Here is a 21,691-nt window from a genome sequence, read left to right as displayed (position 1 = left end):
AGGGAATACATTTTGCAGCATCCTGACTTTCATACAAATACAAAAAAAATGGCTAAAAAGTCGACACACCCCTGTTCAAATGTTTGCGACGGAAAGAAAACCGAGATTTACCGGTCATTTTCCGACCCTTTGCAACCCCAGCCTGCAACGACGTAAAGACGAAAGACTGGCTCAAGCGGATGGACTCTCACCCTCATGTAGCAGCTTTTTGGCATGGGAGGGCTCTTTGCCCTGCGACTGGAAGAAGGCGTAGATGCACTTCCGGACCAGGTCCTCCCAGCCGGGCCGGCCAGTCGTCCGCAGAGCACTGGTCTCGATGGAGATGATCTTCCCTGAGAGGACCAACGACAAAACACATTTTGATTTTTGCCACCCCTCTCCCAAAAAAATTAAATAAAAGAATCCTTTAATGCTATTTTCAGTTTTTCATACAAGGGCCTAGATCATGGGTTTCAAACTCATTTTTGTCGCAGGCCAGATTTTAGTTACAATTTCCCTTGGAGGGCCGTTATGACAGAAACCATATAAAGAAGTCAAGAATAACGGTTTATTCACCAATTGTTTATGTTACTGTAATGAGGGGGTTGGGAACAAGAAAATGCTGACAGTATCAGTGTTATTTATGACAAATGAGAATTTGAAATTTTGGGAGTGATTTTAGCAAGCATCATGAAAGTAGACAACTTTGATTTGCTTTCGCGGGCCACATAAAATGATGTGGCGGGCCCGATCTGGCCCCCGGGCCTTGAGTTTGACACCAGTGGCCTAGATGAAGATGGTACCTGTCGGGTCCTGCTTGGTGATAAAAGACTCTGTGCTGACAGGCTGGGCACGAGGCATCCGGCAGGCGATGCAGATCAAGCAGCTTTGCACGTCTGAATCAACAAAGTGGGTGACTGATTAATAGTAGAGAAAAATCCATTCAAAAACAATAAATAAAACAATTGGGCCGTTTACGCACCATCGCCCTCCTCCTGTATGGCGGTGCGGGGCTGCGACGCGGTGAAGCATTGCATGATCTCGTACTGCTGCCGGGCCTCCTGGTTCTCCGAGTCCATCTCGTCGGGCGGCCTCTTCAGCATGCGGCAGTTGAAGGTATGGCTGCTCCTGTGGGCGGACTCCTGAGGCCATGGCGAGCCGTTCACTACACACACGCGCACACAAACGATAAGTTCATGATGCAGGGGCCAGAAAAAAAATAAAAATGTCATAATAAAGACATGAGGAAATGAACATTTGACTCCTGGACAGTGATGATACCCTCTGTACCTAAACAAATTATGATCCAGGTTTATCCACCCATCCATCCATTTTACGATCCACTTTATCCTTACAAAGGTCGCGGGGGTGTTGGAGCAGTAGGCGGAGGACACCCTGAACCGGTTGCCAGCCAATCGCAGGGCACACAGAGACAAACATTCACACCTCGGGACAATTTGGGAGTGTTCAATCAGCCATGCATGTTTTTGGAATGTGGGAGGAAACCGGAGTACCCGGAGAAAACCCACGCGGGCACGTGGAGAACATGCAAACTCCACACAGGAAGCCGGGATCGTACCCACGACCTTTGCACTGTGAGGTCGACGCGCTAACCACTCGATCACCCGATCCAGGTATAGAAGACATTAAATATGAAGTACACGACACATTCGAGGTGGGACGTTCAAAATCATGTTGACTCATGAACGCTCACCCAGACTTTTGGGCAGCAGACTGCGGACAAACTTGTTGTGGTCTCCCACGTGTAGGATGCTGTAGACGCTGGACATCATCAGCTCCTCTTGAGGGTAGCCCAGGTAGCTTATCACATTCTCGGAGACAAAGACGATACGGCCCTCGCGATTCACCACGAAGAAGAAGCCATCCAGAGCCTGGATGCGAGCAACACGTCATTTTATTTAGTCGTGTCCCCCTGAACTAAACAGGGATTCGGTTTACTGGACACGCTCACCTCGAGCAGCATGGGTCCCAGGGCTTCTTTCTCCAGCAGGCCCTGGCTACTGGAGGAGATGTCGCTCTTCTGCACCGCGTCATCCGGAGAGCGAAGAGCCGCTTTCTCTGTGGAGGCGGGACAAGCACCGAGCGTCAGCAGCCGGTGGTGAAAATGTGGAACGAAACAGGACGTGGAACCACGGTCCTTTACCCAGCTCGCGTCGCTTCATCTGTTGGATTTGGTCCACGGTGCTCTTGAGGATGTGGCACTTGTCGGGCTTGGCGCTGAGACTGGCGATGTCGCCCATGTTGGAGGAGAGCAACTCCGCCAGCTCGCCGATGTAGCGACTCTCCAGCTCGCGCCGCCGCTTCTCCAGGCTGCGGAAAAAGAAAAAAAAACTCAGCCGACCACGGATTGACTTTTTCAGACTCCCCGATGGACCCTGAGAACGGCCGCTTTAACAACCCATGTAACAGTCACCATTTTATTGCGCTTAAAAGGGACACATTGCCCGCGCCGGTCGACCGCATGAAAGCCTGCGCTCAAACCGACTCCCTGACCAGACCAAAAAGACTCACACTTCACAAAGAAGCGAGCCTGTATTTAACATGAGGCTTTCAAATGCGGTCAGAGAAGTGCACTTTTTTTTTTTGCAGCGCATAGAGCCACTTTTGGCAGGGAGCAAACATTCTTACATATTGACATCCGCCCTTTCATAGCTCACAGATTTACTTTTTTGCCAAAGCCACCGCTCCACTGCTGATCAAACAATCAAGCTTTGACAGACAATAAATAAACATCCGTCGACAGAAAGAGATAGATGAGAGATTGAGAGATAGATAGCTCGAGGGAGAGATCGAGATCGAGACAAAGAATTAACGGCTCTGATCGCTGGCTACAAGTGACTTCTGACCGCTGTCAACTTCCTGCCATGCGCCACCGGAAGTTAACTCATTCAGTACCAGCCAATTCTGGACCAAGTCTAAAAAGACGTTTAAAAACGTCTTTGGGAGTGAATGAGTTAAAGGTGACCTCCTTTTAAACTTACGTCCTTCAACGCTCGCCACCGTGTGCTCCACTCACAATGAGCGACTATAATATGTGGTAAACGTGAAAAACAAAACATGTGAGCACGCGCGCATGTGTGTGTGTGTGTGTAAGCGAACGAGGACAACAGCAGCAAAAAGTAGGTCAGTGCATTGGACGGCCAAAACATACAAGCATGGTGGCCCAGAGAGGGAGGGAGGGAGGGAGGGGGAAGGGGTGAGGAGGAGGGCGCAGTTTGAACGCGCAGGTCACTGGTTGCTTTTGGAAATGCGAGCTGGGATGTTACATCAGCTTACATCAGCTATTGGGCCTTAAAAGGCTCACAAGAGCGGGCGCGCTGATTCTGGGAGCTGTGAGTACGTGTGTATGTGTGTGTGAGAGCGTCCTCGCTTCCACCTCGACCCTTCGGCTAAAGTTTGGCCAACCCGTGATCTGATGAGCCGTCTGCACACACCTTCCCCGGGCCGACATAATCCACTCATGTTGTTAAACACGGGCAGAAGGCTCGGGAAGCAATGAGATGTAAACGCGGGAACAACGGAGACCACCGAATAGGATGTCAACTTGGCACTACGGAGGCAAATCTGCGTCAAAATGAGGACGATATGCTATGTGTTGGGCGCAGACATGAAATGCAATGTAAACGTGCGATAGGAGAAATGCGCACATATTGGTCAACATCCCTTCACGGTCAGATTTTTTTGTATAGAGGAGTAAACATGATTAATGGTACACCGAAGGACGGTATATTTTTAAAAATGTAAACTTGGTACTAGCGTTGTAGTTACCAAAGTAAGTAATCGGATACAAATGCATTTTGGTGTATTGAAACAATAATCTCAGTATGAAAAAAATTAAAACAAACGCATGTGTGGTGTTGGTATTATTTTTGTCCATTTGAGGCTGCCATCCTCACATTTGTTCACTGTCGTATCTGTAACTGTGAACGTGTGTGGCTTTAACATGCGGGACCAGGCCTGGTGAGTGCCGTGGGTGTCAGATCACGAGAGCGGACAGAGCAAGGAATAATATATAAATGCGGTACAGTAAACATGCGTTGACGTTAAATATTAAGAATATTTAAAAAAAAGTAGTCATGATCGACGATGTAAAGATCAAAAAAATGAGACGACTCCCCCGCCGAGGTTTATCAACATGAAATATGGCCAATTAGAGGTGTGTAGATAAATATTAAGTTCATGCTAAATTACAGGTGTACAGACACTAAATATGTAAACATAAGAGTAAAGAAGTTCAACATTAAAATTTTTTTACTCAACGTTACACCGGAAGGGTCGACGTGAAATAAGATCTCTTCGAGATTACCTTTGTGCTGACGTGTCGCATGGTGAGCCTTTCCTCTTGCGTGACTCGGCCGTATCAGGGTCCAGGGGACTTTCCCCGACGGCGCTCATTTTCAGTTTTGACTGACCTGCAAAGAGGGTGGCAACAAAGACCGATGCTCAGCAACAACAATTACACATTTAAAAAACAAAACAAACAAACAAAAAAAATTTTGCTTGGGGAAAGGCTCAATGTCGACTCCAGGTTAGCCCGACGGCACTGAAGAATAACTGCGGTGAGCGACAAATGGAAAGCGATTAAATGTGAAATTCAGACTTGCCTGGACAGACTTGTAAAAAATAAAAAAATCATAAACATAATAATAATAATAATCCATATTATGACAAGGTGTGTGAATAATGAACCGTGACGTGCAGTGTGGTCGGCTGCATTTGTCCGACGACGCGGTGGAAATTCCTCCTTTAATTTATGGACGGGGCAAACAGCCTCGGCGACGCATATTTCAAAAACCACAGCGTGACGAATGAAAACAGTCTACGGAGAGAACGTACGAAAGAGAAGCATATACAGTACATGGAAATGTGCTTGAGCTCAATTGCGGCTCAAGGGGGTGGTCGGCGTGGGGGTCTTTACAGGACGCGGGCACGGTGATAATGCACAGCGGGCACCTTTCTTTTTTTTTTCTTTTTTCCCCCGGTACTGCGTGTTAGTAGCGTGTCAGAGGGGTGATCTGAGGTCGGATGCAAACAAGGCTAGTCAGGAGGGATTAGCGTCGCAGCGACAATAGCTGCTTAGCCCCCCCCCCCTCCCCCAAACCCCACCACCCCTTCGTTCTGCGCCCTCGCCACTGGTGGTTTTCAGGGCTTTGCCGTGCGAGTGTGCGTAAACGTTGGCTTTCTTAAGACATTTCCAAAAGGGTCAAAGCTCAAATTTTTTTTTCTTTAAACGACTGTATGAGAAGTGGTATCGTTGTTCACACAGAGCAGAGATTACATGCTCGCGGGTTATTAGCGTGTTTGTATGCATTGCTACGCCGCTGAGTGTTAAAAGGAGCACTTGTCTGAAGGTTTATAGCGCAGTTAAATTCTGCTAGCCCGTCCGCGGTGTTTCGCGTGGTATGTTAGCGCAAAGCGCTCAGACTTGAAAATTGAAATGAGATGCTTCTGGTGTTAAAATACACAATGTTGAATTGAATTTTGTTTTATGTTTTGTTTGTGTGCGTTACCGATCCATGCATGTGAAGGTAGCAATTGTTACAACGTGCATTTATTATTGCAATAATGATGCTAACTTCCGTTTCTTGCTATATGTTAGCATTACGCTAGTACACCTTTGGACAAAATGATGTCTCAGGTGTCAGTTCGACAGTAAAAAGCCTCTGGGAGGGATAGACAGCTTAAAGCAATCACACTTGGCTTCTAAATTGCAAAACTGCCAACGAGGGGGGAATAGGTGCAGAAGAATCCTTCCAAAAGTGTTTTCATCAATTTCAGTCTGGTTCAAGCACTTGGGAAAGGCACACTAATTTCACAAGTCACTCTGTGAATTCAAACCCGTCTTCTGGTTTTAAACAAGAACATAAAGTAGGCCCACCGGCTTGTTCGGGCCGTTGCCGTGTTGAGTTGACAGGTTACACTTAACCCATCAGGTCCATGTGACCAGAAACCAGCAGGACGATAAACAACACGATACACACACACAACAGAAGGTGAGTAGGTAAACACGGGAGAGCGGTGGAGCAGATCCACCTGACTCCCCCCTCCCCTTAACACAAAGAAATGTATGGTCAACGGGGGGCGGGGGGTGAGTGGGGAAAAGACCACCTGGTAACTGCAGCGCAAAATCAACATCGGCGGGAGGGAGGGGAGGGGAGGGGAGGAGGGAACCTGCACACACACGCTGCCACACGTTGTCCTTATTAATCTTTTCACTGTACGCTGAAAACTTTCAATCGTTCCCAGTTGATGATTTAAACTCCTTTGGGGCCCAGCGTGACGTTGGGAGCCTGGTTGGGGGGAATGCGAGGCAGAGGGCGGGATGCCTGCCTGGTTTCTATAGAGCCCACTGACGCGCTTATTTACGAACCCGACGGTCAACACACACCACATGTACCCGGGCGATAGTAACTTGAAGTACAATGTCTGATCATGTGCAATAAAAAAAACAAGCTAATACATTTTAAAAGCAGTATCCAAAATACTTTTATTCATATCGATTTCTTTCTTGTCTTTGTGGGAGTCCCGGCCGGCATTTGAAACCACAAAGTATCGTTCCTTTTTCACAGTGGGGGTATCGCGCTACTTTTCGAGTACTTTCTTACCGTGCAAGCCTAGTTCGGATGAGCGTTCCAAGTAGGCGTTCCAAGTAGGCATTGCGAGTCAGAGAGTAACGGCGGGAGCTGCGGCGCCGCCCGTGAGAAGCTGCTCAGTCAGTGTTGCTGAGGCCCGCCCTCTTAGATGGAGGCCATATAGAATGCATGCACGGCCCCAAAGCTACGCCGCACCCGTTGACTCCCCCTGCTAGCAGCTCGCGCGATCAGTCAACGGACATGAAGACTTCCCATTGGCGAGCGTATCACGTGGCAAGGCGGTGGCTCGGGTCAGCGCGCTCATGGTTTCATCAATGAGGGGAAACGTATCTTGCCGTTAGCCCGCGATTGATAAGCGACTCGAACGTTTTCCGCAAGGCAGTTGTTGGAGGGAGACAACAAAGATGGATGCGAGGCTCGAAAATCTCGACCGCGGCTTTCCCGCCATTTTGGGCGGCTTCGTTGGAAGCGTGAGGTACCTACGGTGGTCTAGGTCACCAGGGGCTGAGTCATGTGGCGGCCGGCTTGTGTCCAGCGCAAAAATGGCGACCGGTCCGTGGAGCAGGAGGTGGGCTTCGAAGTAGATGGGAGTCCAGGAGGCTTACGGTCGCTTCGCGGTCCCTCCGTCACATGGCAATATGGCGGGCGCAGCGGGGAACACTGCACCTGAGGCAGAGGCGAGAAAGACAACGGCGTCAAAATGCTGCATCGTTGTTTAAGTCGCACACAAACGTGCCGACGTCAATTTTAACTCTTACATAACGGATTCTCCGGACTATAAATCACAGGTTTTTTTTCCATAGTTTAGCCAGGGGTGCAATTTATACTCTGGAGGGATTTCCGTGTGAAATTATTCACACATCATTGTATCATTTCACATTGAACCAAAGGGCGCCGCTCTCACTACCTCTAGATTTGGCGGTGTTGTTCACAAGTGACACCGAGGATGAAGATTTCATTGGATTTCGTGATTTGGAGAGATTCTGATGGTTTGGTTAACTTGTTAGCATGTTCTTCATGCTCTAGTTATCGGAATAACTCTTCATTTGTTACGTGACGATACCAGGCACGTTCTGAGTTCGTTTTTTCTGCATCATGTAACGTTAGGGTATCGTACACTTATTCAGCCTGTTCTCTCTTTATTTTATTTTTTAAACTTATTCAGTACCGGGGCGGCCCGGTAGTCCAGTGGTTAGCACGTCGGCTTCACAGTGCACAGGTACCGGGTTCGATTCCAGCTCCGGCCTCCCTGTGTGGAGTTTGCATGTTCTCCCCGGGCCTGCGTGGGTTTTCTCCGGGTGCTCCGGTTTCCTCCCACATTCCAAAAAAACATGCATGTCAGGCTGATTGGACGCTCTAAATTGTCCCTAGGTGTGAGTGTGGGCGTGGATGGTTGTTCGTCTGTGTGCCCTGCAATTGGCTGGCAACTGATTCAGGGTGCCCCCCGCCTACTGCCCGGAGATGGCTGGGATAGGCTCCAGCACCCCCCGCGACCCTAGTGAGGATCAAGCGGTTCGGAAAATGGATGGATGGATTCAGTACCAGTCAATTCTAGACCAAGTCTGAAAAGACGTTTAAAAACGTCTTTGGGAGTGAATGAGTTAATTGCCTTTCAAGATGACACGTCTGTTCTTTGTGATGCATTTTATCCAATACATTTCCCGTAAAAATGCGACTTGCACTCCAGTGTGATTTGAATATGTTTTATTTCTTCTTTATTATGCATTTTATGGCCGGTGCGATTTACGGAATACGCGAATAGGCGAAATCATTTCCAAAAAAAAAAAAGAATGACAAACAATCTGTCCGTTTTCCGACGTGCTTATTATAATCCGGGTTGGAGGTGTGATGTCAAATTGAAAAAGTATTTAACAAACGTTAAGCCGCGTACGCATGACTTGTCCCATCTCGCCCATTTGATTGCGTAATAATTTATCTCATTAGATAATTGGCGAGCGCAGTCATTGTGGCCGCATTTCCTCAAGGCGTCGGCTCGCTTTTTATGCTTGTTTATTGAGCTAATGACAGCCGAATGGCAGGATTGCAATTAGAGCTTTGAATGCGTGCTTTCTTTCACTTGATAGGAACCCGCGCCGCGTTTTAGATGAACTTTGTGATGAATTCGCCGTCAACGGAACAACCTGATTGACACCGCTTGACATTTGGTATTTCGGTGACGTGTACTTCGGAATCAAACGGTACAACTTTTCAGGAGTACTTCAAGGTACCAAGATACTGACTGCCCTTGAAGCGTACTCTCGACTCCCATGGTACTCAATCTTTCTGAGTACTTTTGTTTTCGAAGGTCTTTCAGAGGGGTCGCCGACCTTTCTGCTGTCCTCAGGATGAGTGCAAAGGGCTACCGGTTTGATACACGCCCCTGAAATTAAAAATAAATTACCTTTAATTGGGCGTTGTTATTTAGTCATTAACTGCCTGCTTGCACGTCCAACTGAGCACCACATGAGCGCACAAAAAAAAACAACAAAAAAAGGGTTTATTAGTCACGCTTCTGTTGCGGATAATGAGGTTAGCCGAGCAAACGCAACTGCATCAATGACGGCGAGCCCTGGAAAAGGTCGGACTGTACGTTTGAGTGAGTCTGCGCTCTTCTCTACCTCGGGGGATTTTTTTTTTTCTGTCTTAAGGGGTTCAAGCATGACGTGAGGTCTCCCGCCAATGCCCCATCGATTTGGATTGATGAGGTGGCCAATTGTCGAGGGGTTTTTTTTGGACTGTGAAGGGAATTAGAGGACGCCGAAGTGTCGTGTTTCGTCATCTCAATCAGAACCCACACTACTCGCTCCGTCACAGTTTTACAATCGTTTGTTTTGTTTCGGCAAGGTCACAACGGGGCCACTAATAAAGCGAGCGCTGATAATCTCGGATAAGGACGTAATGCTGCAAAACCGAAGCGAACCACTTGACGCCTTTGACTTTGGCGACAGGCCAACTGAGCTGAACGTGTCCCGAAGCGTCGTCGGCGGGGTTGCGACAGAAATACGGAGACCGCGAGAGTCACAGAAAGGAACCGTGGGCATCATTCCAAATGTTGCCATTCGGCTAATTTGAGAAAAGAGAACAGCAAGCCGCGCAAAAGTACTGAAACATTTGAAGGTTAAGAGGTCAAATGAAGTTCACCTGTGCCGCGGTGGTTCGCTGTCGCTTCGTCGTTTACGCCCGGCGCGACGGTATATCGCGAGTTTGTGAGCGAACAACTTCTTTCGCTTCGCCCGTCCATGGCGACGCACAGCACATTTTTAGCATTAAGCTAACAGACGACGTTAAAAATTCTCTTGCGTGACGCGAGAGCTTGACAGTAATTTCAAGCAGGCGTGAAAAAGAAACAGCGCGGCTTGCTTCTTATTTGGAGAACGGTGCGAGCCAGAAAAGAGGAGGAATAGTTTTTTTTTCAAAAGAGTGTTAGAAAAAGAGAAAATGGGGGTTGTGGCCATTTTTTTTTTCTTATAAGGCCTCGGTATCATGGCGTCGGTTTACATGATGGATTGAGGGTCAACTGTCGAGAGAGAGAGAGAGAGAGAGAGAGTATTGTGTAAGATTGAATCTATATTTTGATTCATGCAGCGCATTCCAACCGTTCAACCACTTCGCGACTTCTCATCTTGTTTACTGTGCCGGAGCAGCACATACGTGGAGGCTTTTTGGAGGCAACAATATGTCACGCCGTTGTCTCAACGGCCCGATCAATTTCTCCGCCTGCCGCCTTGCTTCCTTCGCCGTCCTTTTACTTCCCCGCCTCGCATGCCATCAGTCTCGGGCTGACAATGACGGCCATCGCTTACAAACCGCAGGAAAATAAAGTCGCAAGGGGGGTGCGGCACACCATTCTTCTTCGTCTTTTGCGGCTTTGTGCTTTTGTGCGTCTTGGGGGGGGTCGGCTCGCTGTCTCACACTGAACCCGAAATGGAGAGAGAGGGCGTACCACAACAATAACGACAACAACACAACAGCAGCAAGCCAGGCTACGAGAAACCGATCGGTTACGCGTCGACGCGACACGCGGGCCCCGGGCCTCCGTCGTAATGAAAATGCTCGATTGTGTCCCGGCTGGAAAGCGCGGCACCAATATAGCCATCAAGCCTTTTTCCCAGGATGGAAACAAAATAATAATAAAAAAATAAATAAAGGCCAAATGACGCGTTTGGCTCATCTACTAAACAAATAAACTCCGAGAGGATTCGCGTCCGAGCCGAATCCGGTGCAGGCGTAGGGGGGAACGGCACGTACGTATGTTTCTGCGGCGGTCTAAATAAAACATATAATGCATCGATGGCAGGTTCACGCGAGGACGGCGTGGCGATCATGTGGTCGGGAGAGCACAAGACCATAGGGGAGAGAGAGCATAGGACACTGGGCATACTGTAGTTATCATATTGCTCATAATCAGAGTCATAGGACACTCATGATAACGCATTTAGACTTCAACTCATGCCTTGGACGCTGGACATACTGCGGATGCTATTTCGTTCCCGCTCGTTCACATCTGGTGACAATGCAATCAGCATTTTTGTGGCCTTCCCCTTGGGAAAGGCGTCGTATCAATTAATATTTATGTCCCCGTGTTATTTTAAAAAGGGGACAGAATGCGTCATTTCCACAACGTTGAGAAATTCCCATCGCAATGGGCCGCTATCACATTCAGTATGCTAACCGGAAGCCAAGCTAATGTGTCAAAACTTAAGAACATAAACAGTTGATTATTTTTTTTTAACTCAATAAAATGTCATACGACAGTAGAAATACGTTTTTCTTAGAAAACGGGTAGCTCTGTCTCTTCTCTTTTCCACTTGCAAAGTTACACAAGCTGATGTTTTGCCTTGCTAATTAGCTTGTTAGCTAGTTAGGACCAAGGCGATACTGGAATTTTACCGGTTGTAGACGCACCAACTCTCGTAGCGAGTTCTAAACATTCATTTCGTGACCGTGAATTTTTTCAAGTATGCTAACCGGAATCCCAACAAATGTGGAAAAATTTAAGAACATAAACAGTTGATCCTCCCCCTTCAATAAAATGTTGTACCGACAGTAGAAATACTTATTTTTTAGAAAACGGGTAGCTCTGTCTTCTCCACTTGCAAAGTTACACCAGCTGATGTTTAGTCTTGCTAGTTAGCTTGTTAGCTAGTTAGGAGCGAGGCAATCCTGGAATTTCACTTGATGTAGCCGCGCTAACTCTCGTAGCGAGTTGCAAACGTTCATTTCGTGACGTTGAATTTGTCGAGGAATCCGAAATGTAATTTTGTATTGGAACTATTCACACATCTTCCTCTACGCAACAGCCGCACCTGGAAAATTGACCCAAAAAAAGCAGACTTTTCGATAAGGGCAAATTCGTGGGACTACCGACTGCTCTCACCATCAAAGATCAAACCGCTGATGTGAGGTTTCGGTGGGTTTGAAACAGATCATCATCATCAACCTCTTCATCGCCAGGACGTAATTACCACTGATGAATGTCTTATGTATTGTCAGCATTTTGTTGCCTTGTATTTGTGAAAGGCGTAAAGACAATCAATTGCTTGCTAATCGCGGGGGATTTACCGGACCGACCTAACATCTGACATGAGGTCAGGCAGCAATAGCGTCGCGATTGAAATGTCCCATTCACAACCTTCCAAAGGCTGCTTGCGAGTAAACTAACTAACAGCGGGCGCAAACTTTTCCATGTTCACGTCCGGCAGATGCCACTGCAGTCCGACTTAACTTGACACGGCACTGCGCAGGCCGGAAGCCGCTGCGGGCGATTAAAGCCGCTGAGTCAAGTGTGGCCAAGTTCTGACGGCGAGACTCGGATACTGATTGAGCGTGTTGATTTAAAAAAAATAAAAATAAAAATCATAGTGACATGAAGTGCAGCTGGCCTCCCTGAGACTATGGAGTCAGACTACTTCCTGGAGTCAAGTGACACACAGGAGAAGCTGCAGGGCTCCGACGGTGAGAGGGCTTCGTTTTTGAATGGACGGCCATGGTGAAACGAGGGCTGCTGTTTCAAAGATTTAAAAAGAAAAAAAAGAAAAAAAAGGAAGAGAACCTCAGATTCTGTGGTAGTTGTATCTGAGTGCATTTTACGCTCTTGTGTATGACTCTTCCAAGTAGTAGTTGAAGTACTACGGTAGCATACTTCAGGTTCTTCAGGTACTAGTTTCATTTAGACTCTTAGGCACTGCCATAAGTGTGCTTGGGTACTCGTCTAGAACTACTTCAGGGTGTAAAGTTATTGGCGTACTCAGGTTATGGTACTCATGTTTAATTGGACTTGAGGTACTAAAATAGTCTTCAAGAGTATATCAGGTTCTAAGGTACGAGTTTGAACGTTTTTTTTTATACTCTCTAAAGGTGCTCGTCTTAACCAATACTTCATGTTAGTCTTCACGCTAATGTTGATTAAAAAGCGTTGTGACTTGAACGTTGGCTGGCGACCTTCGGCCACAGTCTACTTCCTGGAGTCAAGTGACCTGACTGCAGGTGCTCACTGCGTTCTCGCCGAATAACACGACAAGAGCCCGGGCGAGGAGGAACGCTTTGTTTTAAAATGAACGTCCTCGGTGGGCCGGGGTGACATTGAGATGACAAAAACAACAACAACAAAAATCACCAGCTGCTCCAAAGCTCCATCCCAAGAGTAACAGTAAATTTCCCAAGGATCCAAACAACGACTGGACCCTGCGGAGAGATCCACTTAACACAACCTCACGACGCCCCCCCCAACCCCCCCCACCCCCATCTTTCTGTTTGGAGAGATTAGTGTGGAGGAATTCCACAGCAGATATCGCTTACCCACTCAACTTTGCTCACCAATGACATTTTTGCTTTGAGCCGCCGCTCACATTAAAAAAACCCCCAAAAAAACGGGTGTCGGATGAAGTCACCGTCTCAAGCTCTCGCGCACCTTTTTGCGCTGCAGATAGCTGAACACATTTATCTGACGACATCTTAACCTCCAGAGGCCCAGCGAGACACACACACACAATCAATCAAACGCGCGCTTGACAAAAACAAGTCGGCCATATCGCGTCAACACAACCTTTGTCTTGGGCGTCTTTGATAATACTCACTTTAGAGCACCCATTTTAACGTTCTAAGGTACCAGTCCCCTAAGTGCAGGAGGCGCTAGGTACACGTCTGTGTTTGATACGAATTCCTCGATATCTCATTCTTGACCATTTTACAGGTTCGAGAACGGCCCGACAACACACGTGGACTCGTGGTCCTGAGGAAAATGATTGCTTGAAGTCTTCGAGTATTAGCCTTTTAGTGCACCACTGTTGTCTCGTGAAAGCTCCTCAACTCACTGCAGCATAGTCCTTTGGCACCACGACGCCAAAAACAATACCTTTGTGGCTTCGGCTTGAGGACACAAAGAGTAAATAAGATTTGATTGAAGCATGCCAAACTGCAAAATTGCAGGGTGCTTATTGTGCAATACTCATATTTTAGAGAACATTAACTAAGTAGACTTTGGGTTGCGTATTATTTTTTCTCTTTGTGGGCACCTCGGGTACTGAGCTACTAGTCTTGAAGCGTTCTTTATCAAACAAACGTCCACAACAATCCATCAGTGCCTCTTTGGGAGGCTTTTGAAGCCAATTAAGGTATCCACTGGCTCATTTAGCTGATGCTAACACCATGCCTGCACATATGCAAATGTTGCAGCGCCTCTTTCTCCCACAGCACAGATTAGCCTCGAACCACAACAAACCAAAAAGGTCAAGAAGACGAGGAGGGAAAAAAACTGCTTAAATTCTGGTGGCAAGGACAACGTGAGGCTGCTCGGGTGCGCTTACGTAAGAATCTGATTAATTTACAGGTGGGCCAAGAGGAAGGGGGGGCGCACGTTAGCGCGCACGTACACGCGCACGGCGTCCAAGCTAGGCAAGGCATCATCCGTGGGAGGCCGCGCTGCAGCGGCCGGGTCCCATCGTGGATGTCAACGGCACACAGCAGCCTTTGCTCAATTGGCTTACCTTGTTGTGGCACAAGCAGGCGTCGTCCTCCCGGTGTGCTCTCGCAGCCGCTCCACGGTTGTTGTTTTCTTCCCCCACCCACCCACCCAACCAAGAGAAGTCCGCCGCGCCTCCCCGCTTTTGCGGGGCGTCCAACAACAGCCAGTTAGCCGAGGTAGCTCCAACCAGCTAACTTAACTTGGGTGACGGATAACGTTGGCCCGTTCTTGGGTGGTTGTCTGTTGCTAACTTTCGGTGGGTAACTTTACACTCGCTCAGCAGTGGCTGACACGTAACATCCGATAAAAAAAAAAAGGATTCGCCGAAATTGGGCTTTTTGTTGTGATTAGCAGGCTGGCTAGCAAGTTGACATAGGCGTCTGTTGACAAACAAGCTTGCGTGGAGGAGGAAAGGGGAGGGGGGGAATCACACACGACTCGAAGCCAGCGAGCCTCAACGTCAGTTAGCTTAGCCGCAGCTAGCCAGCTTGGCTAAGCAACCAGACCGCTAAAAATCCCCCGTAGGCCCGCCTGGAGTCTTCCATTCCGCGCTGCTGGTGGTGGTGGTGGGGCGACTCGGCGTGTCACTCCCGTGTATGTCCAAAACTGCGCGGGCGTCGTGGTGGCCCAGGTCGCGAAGCCAAGTTGTCACTTTGCTCGGCGCTCTCCGCCATTTCCAAGCTCCCTCGCTCCAACACAAACAAACAGGGCTGCGGGAACGCGCGCGCCGAGCCTGCGTGCGCGCTCATGAGCAGAAGCATGAGAAAACGTTACCTGACTAATGTCCATCCATCCATTTTCCGAACCGCTTAATCCTCACTAGGGTCGCGGGGGGTGCTGGAGCCTATCCCAGCCGTCTTCGGGCAGTAGGCGGGGGACACCCTGAACCAGTTGCCAGCCAATCGCAGGGCACACAGAGACGAACAACCATGCACGCGCACACTCACACCTAGGGACAATTTAGAGTGTTCAATCAGCCTGCCATGCATGTTTTTGGAACGTGGGAGGAAACCGGAGCACCCGGAGAAAACCCACAGGCCCGGGGAGAACATGCAAACTCCACACAGGGAGGCCGGAGCTGGTATTGAACCCGGTACCTCTGCACTGTGAAGCCGACGTGCTAACCACTGGACTACCGGGCCGCCTACCTGACTAATGTAACGCGTCGAAATATCACGCAAGGAACGCAAGAATGTTGAATTCGAGACTGTGATTGGCCGTCATTTAACAAGATTATTTTAATTGTACCGACACTGTTGTGTGGTAAAATTCTACAGCAGGAATCAAATGTTACATATAAATGATTGTTTGATTAAATGGAAAGTACCAGAGTGCCTTGGAAACCAGAAAACACTTTCAAGAGTGCCTGAGAATCTGAGGTATACTTACAAGTACCTTACAAAAACAACCTGAACCCGAAGCACATTTAAATACGGTTACCTTAAAATCTCAAGGTCTAATTAAAGATGAACACCTTCCAACCTTAAGTACACTGAAAAACAGCTACCTTAGAACCTGAAGTACATTTAAAGATCATATAAACCTGAAGTACACTTACATGTACGGTAGGACATTAAATATGTTTAACAGACTCGTCCCTTATAATGCAAAGGTACACTTGAAGACGAGCAACTTCGAATCTGAAGTACGCTCAAAGAAAAGGAACCTGAAATCTTAACAATTAGGTATTATGGTCGGTGGATCTCAGCAGCATTTTTGCAGAAAAAAAAATCTGTATTAGTATCAGCCTTTCTGATGCCACATCAGAATAGGGCGTCAATTTGAGATGAGGCACTCCACTGTAAACACCACTTTTACAGATGCCACGTGTGCTGTGCAGACCGCGTGTGTTATCATAGTTTCCCAGGTTCAAATAAGTTATCATCAACAGAACGGTGGACATTCCAGACCATGTGAGCATACCCAGACAAGCGCCCTGGATCGACGGTGGGAAAGTCACTGCTCCGCTTCTTTTAAAGTTTGCAAACGACTCATCTTATTGGCTCCCACTTGGTTTCCGGCCCTCTTGATGTCCCGCTACCATACCCGTCAGGCCAGGATTGAGATGCTTTTGAATTGATCTTTATTAAATAAAATGAAGCGTTAATTAAAATAAGAATACTTCATGTATTATGAATAATTAAGATGTATTCATTCATGAAATAATTGATTTATTGCTTGACCACACTTGCCATGCAAACTGCCTTTTACACCTTGACATCGGGACTTTGGCCTGTTTTACTGCCACTTTTCTCCCCTCTCTGAAAGGGGCCAAGATGGCATTGTTCGAAGTCATGCTTCTTTAATGAAGACTTATTCGTGTGTGGCATCGCTACATGGAATACTCTTAAAAATCCCTTTATGTTTAAGAGTCAGGCGATTAGATCCTGAAAGTAAGGGATTTTAAGACAGGCAACTCAATGAGGGGGAAGAAGTGGCTTTTTCAATGTTCATGTATACAGTTCAGTTTATACGGGAAAACTTGTATATTCCAGTCATAGGGATGCGGTAACAATGGCTTTCGGGCTTTTCCAAAAAGAGTCAATGAGACGTTGATGGGCAGGTAAGATCACTTAAAGAGTTTGAACTTGCGGAGCAGCGGCTGCACTGTTTCTTTGGGGTATGGCTTCAGGGCCAGACAGGTGGGTATATTCTCAGGCTGCTCGATCCAAAGCTTGTGGGCCACACCAGCCTGGGTCAGGCTCTCAGATAAGCCTGAAAGGGAGGCTTCGTCGGGAGCCTGAAAGACACAAGATGAAGTGTGAATTTGGTTCATAGTCTGTTGTGGAAACAACTTGTGACTGTCAGCATGTCCAAATCAGCAATCGCCATATCTATGAGTTTAGGCCACAACCGAAAATCTGTACATGGAATCGTGGTTCATGAATTTAACTCATTTAATATGTTCCAGTCGCAGGGTTTTAAAAAGGCCATGTTAAGGTTGCCTACCTTTAAGAAGAATAACGTAGGTCAAAACAAAAAATATTTCCCCAACTATAACGATCTTTAGTTGTGACTATGGTTCGGCTCTAGTTTTACTCCCCACTTGTAACACGTTCCTACTAAAATGGAGAACAAAAACATCAAAATATTATACGAACACAACGCGCAATGTAACATTACGACAGCAAGCCTGTTAAAAAAAACAGCCTAAACATTTTTAAAGCAACAAAAATGGCATTAGTTATCACCGAATGATACATTCTGCGATGCAAATATGTGTAAAACAGTTATAAGGGGGTAAATCCATGATAAACGCCTTTTAAATTGTAGTAGCCTGAAATCTATTACTCGTCCAATGGAGTTCGTCGCGACTCACCCCGAGCACTACTTTGTGCATGGAGTCGAGCTCAGCCAGGTAGCTTTGCGTGTCCCCGTCGGCGTAGTGCAAGTGGACGGCGGCGGTAGCGGCGTGGCAAGCTTGCGTGATGACGGCTCCCAGCGGCCATGACAGCTTGTGGACCAGATCCGAGCGGACCACGACGTACTGGACCAGGCGGCCCGGGGAACCGGCGGCTCCGGAGGCAGCCATTTGTTTTCGCCACAGCGTGTGTTTATTTCCGTGTCAAAGATCGGGCGCTTGGATCAACACAAATGGTGATGCTTCTCCCTAGCGACGGATATCTAGAATTGCAAGTCGATTAATCTGGTATGTTTAATCGGAATCAGATTTTTTGCTATTAAAAATCGGAATCCGATTATTTTGCAGCAAAAGGTTAAATATAAACAACTGTTAAATGACATTTTAAACAAGCGCAAAATATAAATGTGGTGAAAGGTGCAAAAATAATTTTCACATTTGTAAATGGAACTGTTTTCACCAGATTTGCCAAATAGGAGACGGGGAAAAGAATAAATGTCACAATAATCATTTATTCAGCATACACATTATAATATAAATATAAAATGCTATTTTTTTCTCTTAAAATCAGTGAGACATCATTGTATCTGTGTAGACAGACGAGCATACAAACAAGAGTTTTGTAGTCTACCCAAAAAGATCACCATCACCATCATCAGCAGCAGCAGCAGCATCATCATTATCTTCTTCTATCACGAGGATGGCGCCCCCTAAAACGGACCGACTAATCTGGCGTCTAACAGAAAAGCAGCTTTTTTTCTTTTTTCTCCTATTATTATTATTATTATTATTATTATTTGATCTTTTTTTGGGAACGCACAGAGAAGAGCAACAAGGACTTCTAAACCCCACACACGTCTACTTCTCAACCCCCCATCCCCCTCGCCAAAAAGAAAATAAAATCTGAATGATGAGCATTTATTTCATATCTTTGATTTCAAGATGCCAATGCCGTTTGAGCATTTGCTCCAAATCCTTAAATCCATCTTAAAGACCTTGTAAAGTGAATTCGGAAATTTGTTTCAAAAACATCTTGCATGAAGATAGATTTTTTTGAGAGGGTGGGGTGGGGGGCGTGGTTGAGTGACACACAAATGACATCCCCCCGTGCTTTCGTTGACACGCCGTTGCCAAACTAGCAATGCTTATACCCCAAAAATGCTCCTTTCAGACAGTCCGCTAGCACGGCCGCTTTAGAGCGCATCATTGTCAGCCGCGAGTGTGCGCACGTCTTGCAGGAAAAGGCAAAAAAGCAAGGAGAGTGGATTTTCTTACATATATATTTTTTAATTTAACAGCCAGTGGGTAGACCAGGACTTTGGACTGGCATGGCCACTTTAGAGCGGCTCGTCGTAGCGTTGAGTGCATGCATGTCATGGAGAGATGGCAGAAGAACCAGACAAATTTTTAAAAATTGAAATTCAAATTCAATGTGACAGCTGACAAGTGGAATCCACATTTTAGATGCTTAGCAATTTTTTTTTAATCATTCAAAATTTTAAGGGTTGTTTATGATCTTCTCTGTATTGTGTCCAATTTAGAAGAAACTCATTTTCACTTTACAGGGACTTTAAGTATAACTGTCTTCCTAGTAACATTTTTCCATTACTTTTTGACATTTGGACACTTATAGGACATTTTTGGCATACTAGTTGGACAAGCACATGATACTAGTGGGTATTCTGGTCCTACTAGTCGAGTCCGGGACATTATTAGTGTGAGGCATGCCTACTAGTTTGGCCAAGTAGCAGTACACCACAAGAGTTGACCAGTCAAGTTTAATTGCGTGCTAAAAAGTGGCACTCGTATTGGGAAAATGGTACTAGTAAGACACAGGCGTCCTTCTAGAAAAAGAACGCACAAGTACATAGACCTGAAGATGAATGACATCATCTCCTCAAGCTGCCAATCATTTATTTCATAAACTGAAGCAAGCCCGAATAGTTTTTTTTTCCAAACAATATAGAAAACAAACACTTTCTCTCTTTTTTTGTAGTAGTTTAAATCCAGACATTTTTTTTTGAAAGTTTGGCTGACATGCTGCTGAATCCTAGTGTGTTTCTGGCTGCAGGCTTGTGTGTGTGTGTGTGTGTGTGTGTGCGCGCGCATGTGCATGTAAATGTGTGCTGTCAAATCAAAAAGAAAAGTACTGAGCAAACCACTCCTGCCGCTGAGCGTCCGGAAGGTTGATGACGACGTCCTTTGTCTCAGGAGGGCTGCAGGGAAGGAAAGAAAAGTGACAAAAAAAAATTTAAAAAATTACCGTATACTGATGTGTATTAGTTTTACCTTCAGAACTGTGGGGGAATTGTTAAATATGAATATATCGATGAAAATATATAGTTGATCCCCTGTGCCTCCCAAAAAATGTGTTAAGAATATCTAATATGACATATAAATTGTGTTATTCTTTTAATCATTTATTTGAATCTTGCAATAATCGAGAAAAGTTGTACAGTACATCCTCCCTTCTCACTCTGCCAATTTTCACCTTTTTTAACCAACCTTGTGGTCCATGTCAAATGTCATTTTTAATACTGTATTATATATATTTTTTGTCACATCGCGGGCCACTGGAAAATGGTAGGTGGGCCGCAAATGGCCTTGCGGCCCCTAGGCCGCAGTCTGGAAACCACGATCTAATATGTCTTTTTTTGTGTGTGTAATTCTTGATTTTGTTTTTCACTTACATATAAGGCTTGGAGAAGGTAATACATTAAAATGATGGAATTAAAAATAAAAAGATTTGATTGGAAACTAGTTTGAATTTTTTTTCCAGATATCCTGGTATTTTTTAATGATATAATAATAAAATAAAATATTTTAATCTATGTTAAAATACGACAGAATTTTGCCTTATATTTTATTGATCTTTGCGAGTACTGTACGAAATGCTACATGTTATTAAAAAAAACCCACATACATATAGTAATAATAATGATTCACCAGATGTGTGACTCTGGTCCATCTTTATCGCCATATTTCCATATTTTTCGATTGATTTATGAACTCCACAACCGAACTACTGTACATCAAAATAAACGCATGAATAAAAAAAACTAGTTGAAAATCTAAAATCTGTGATTAGTTGAACATTGTCGTCGCTAACAGTGTCGTCTTGTAGTTCAGCAGCTGTCCAGCAGAGGGCGATAAACTCTAACATCAACGATGGATGACTCCACACTTGCCTCATGATTCCGCTCATCATTTTTGCATTTCCTGAAACTTTTCAGGGTTCAAAATATTCCCTTAGCGTGCACTGAGTCCTATTTTAAGATAATGAAAGATTGATGAAAATGAACGAGGTGACTGACGGATTTAGAAAAGGGGTGTGTGGAGCCAACGCTGGGGCAAATCTGAACCCAGAGTGGATGTGTTCTACTGTATGTGACCTCATACTGTCAATGCTGAGTTTGTGTGTATTGTGTGTTGGGGAGAAGTGTGTGTGTGTGTGTGTGTGCGGTAACGTAATACTACTGAGGGCATAATCCAGCACTCTGAGCATTTACATTATCAAGAGTAGTTGCCTTCATTTAGCCCCACCCCCTAAAATGAATTAATGTATTTGTCTTCCTCTTTTTCTTGTTTTTCATCACCCTCCCCCCCTTCCATTTGTCCACACATCCCGAATTATCATGAAATACCCGATAAGACATCAGCAGAGCGGCAGCGTTACTCCATGCAGTTGAACAAACACCACCACACACATGCACCCGCTTGTTTTTGTTGACGCCGCGTGTGCTTGTGGGCATGCAAATGCGCTCGCCTGTGTGA

At 46.1% G+C, this 21,691-nt stretch overlaps 3 protein-coding genes across 4 annotated transcripts in view; all 3 read right to left on the bottom strand.

Annotated features, from left to right (window-relative positions):
* LOC147187878 (nuclear receptor coactivator 1-like) overlaps window positions 1-14,653 on the bottom strand; it is a 28,610-nt gene extending 13,957 nt beyond the window's left edge. The window contains exons 1-9 of the mRNA XM_086100446.1: window positions 14,579-14,653; window positions 7,077-7,259; window positions 4,307-4,412; window positions 2,144-2,310; window positions 1,952-2,058; window positions 1,694-1,871; window positions 962-1,144; window positions 783-875; window positions 192-332 (exon numbers count right to left, since the gene is read on the bottom strand). Coding sequence (XP_085956572.1) covers window positions 192-332; window positions 783-875; window positions 962-1,144; window positions 1,694-1,871; window positions 1,952-2,058; window positions 2,144-2,310; window positions 4,307-4,395 — 958 coding nt within the window. The 5' untranslated portion in view covers window positions 4,396-4,412; window positions 7,077-7,259; window positions 14,579-14,653. The remainder of the gene's footprint in view (window positions 1-191; window positions 333-782; window positions 876-961; window positions 1,145-1,693; window positions 1,872-1,951; window positions 2,059-2,143; window positions 2,311-4,306; window positions 4,413-7,076; window positions 7,260-14,578) is intronic.
* A 1,963-nt stretch (window positions 14,654-16,616) lies between these two features.
* On the bottom strand, window positions 16,617-18,124 carry LOC147187877 (putative peptidyl-tRNA hydrolase PTRHD1). The gene is made up of 2 exons (XM_086100563.1): window positions 17,876-18,124; window positions 16,617-17,296 (listed from the first exon to the last, which is right to left on the bottom strand). Exons 1-2 carry the CDS (start codon window positions 18,086-18,088, stop codon window positions 17,126-17,128), a joined length of 384 nt encoding a protein of 127 aa, XP_085956689.1. The 5' UTR covers window positions 18,089-18,124; the 3' UTR covers window positions 16,617-17,125.
* Window positions 18,125-18,409: 285 nt separating this feature from the next.
* Window positions 18,410-21,691, bottom strand: part of LOC147187876 (protein FAM184A-like) — a 34,195-nt gene continuing 30,913 nt past the window's right edge. For both annotated transcript variants that reach the window (XM_086100561.1, XM_086100562.1), the window contains one exon: window positions 18,410-20,133. In XM_086100561.1, the coding sequence (XP_085956687.1) occupies window positions 20,052-20,133 (82 nt within the window). In that variant the 3' untranslated portion in view covers window positions 18,410-20,051. The remainder of the gene's footprint in view (window positions 20,134-21,691) is intronic.

The sequence above is a fragment of the Hippocampus guttulatus genome, chromosome 20, assembly GCF_054856545.1.
Source record: "Hippocampus guttulatus isolate MCC_2025c chromosome 20, RoL_Hgut_1.0, whole genome shotgun sequence".
NCBI lineage: Eukaryota > Metazoa > Chordata > Actinopteri > Syngnathiformes > Syngnathidae > Hippocampus > Hippocampus guttulatus.
Note: the sequence above shows the minus strand (reverse complement) of the source record. Positions and strands in the feature narration are given on the sequence as shown.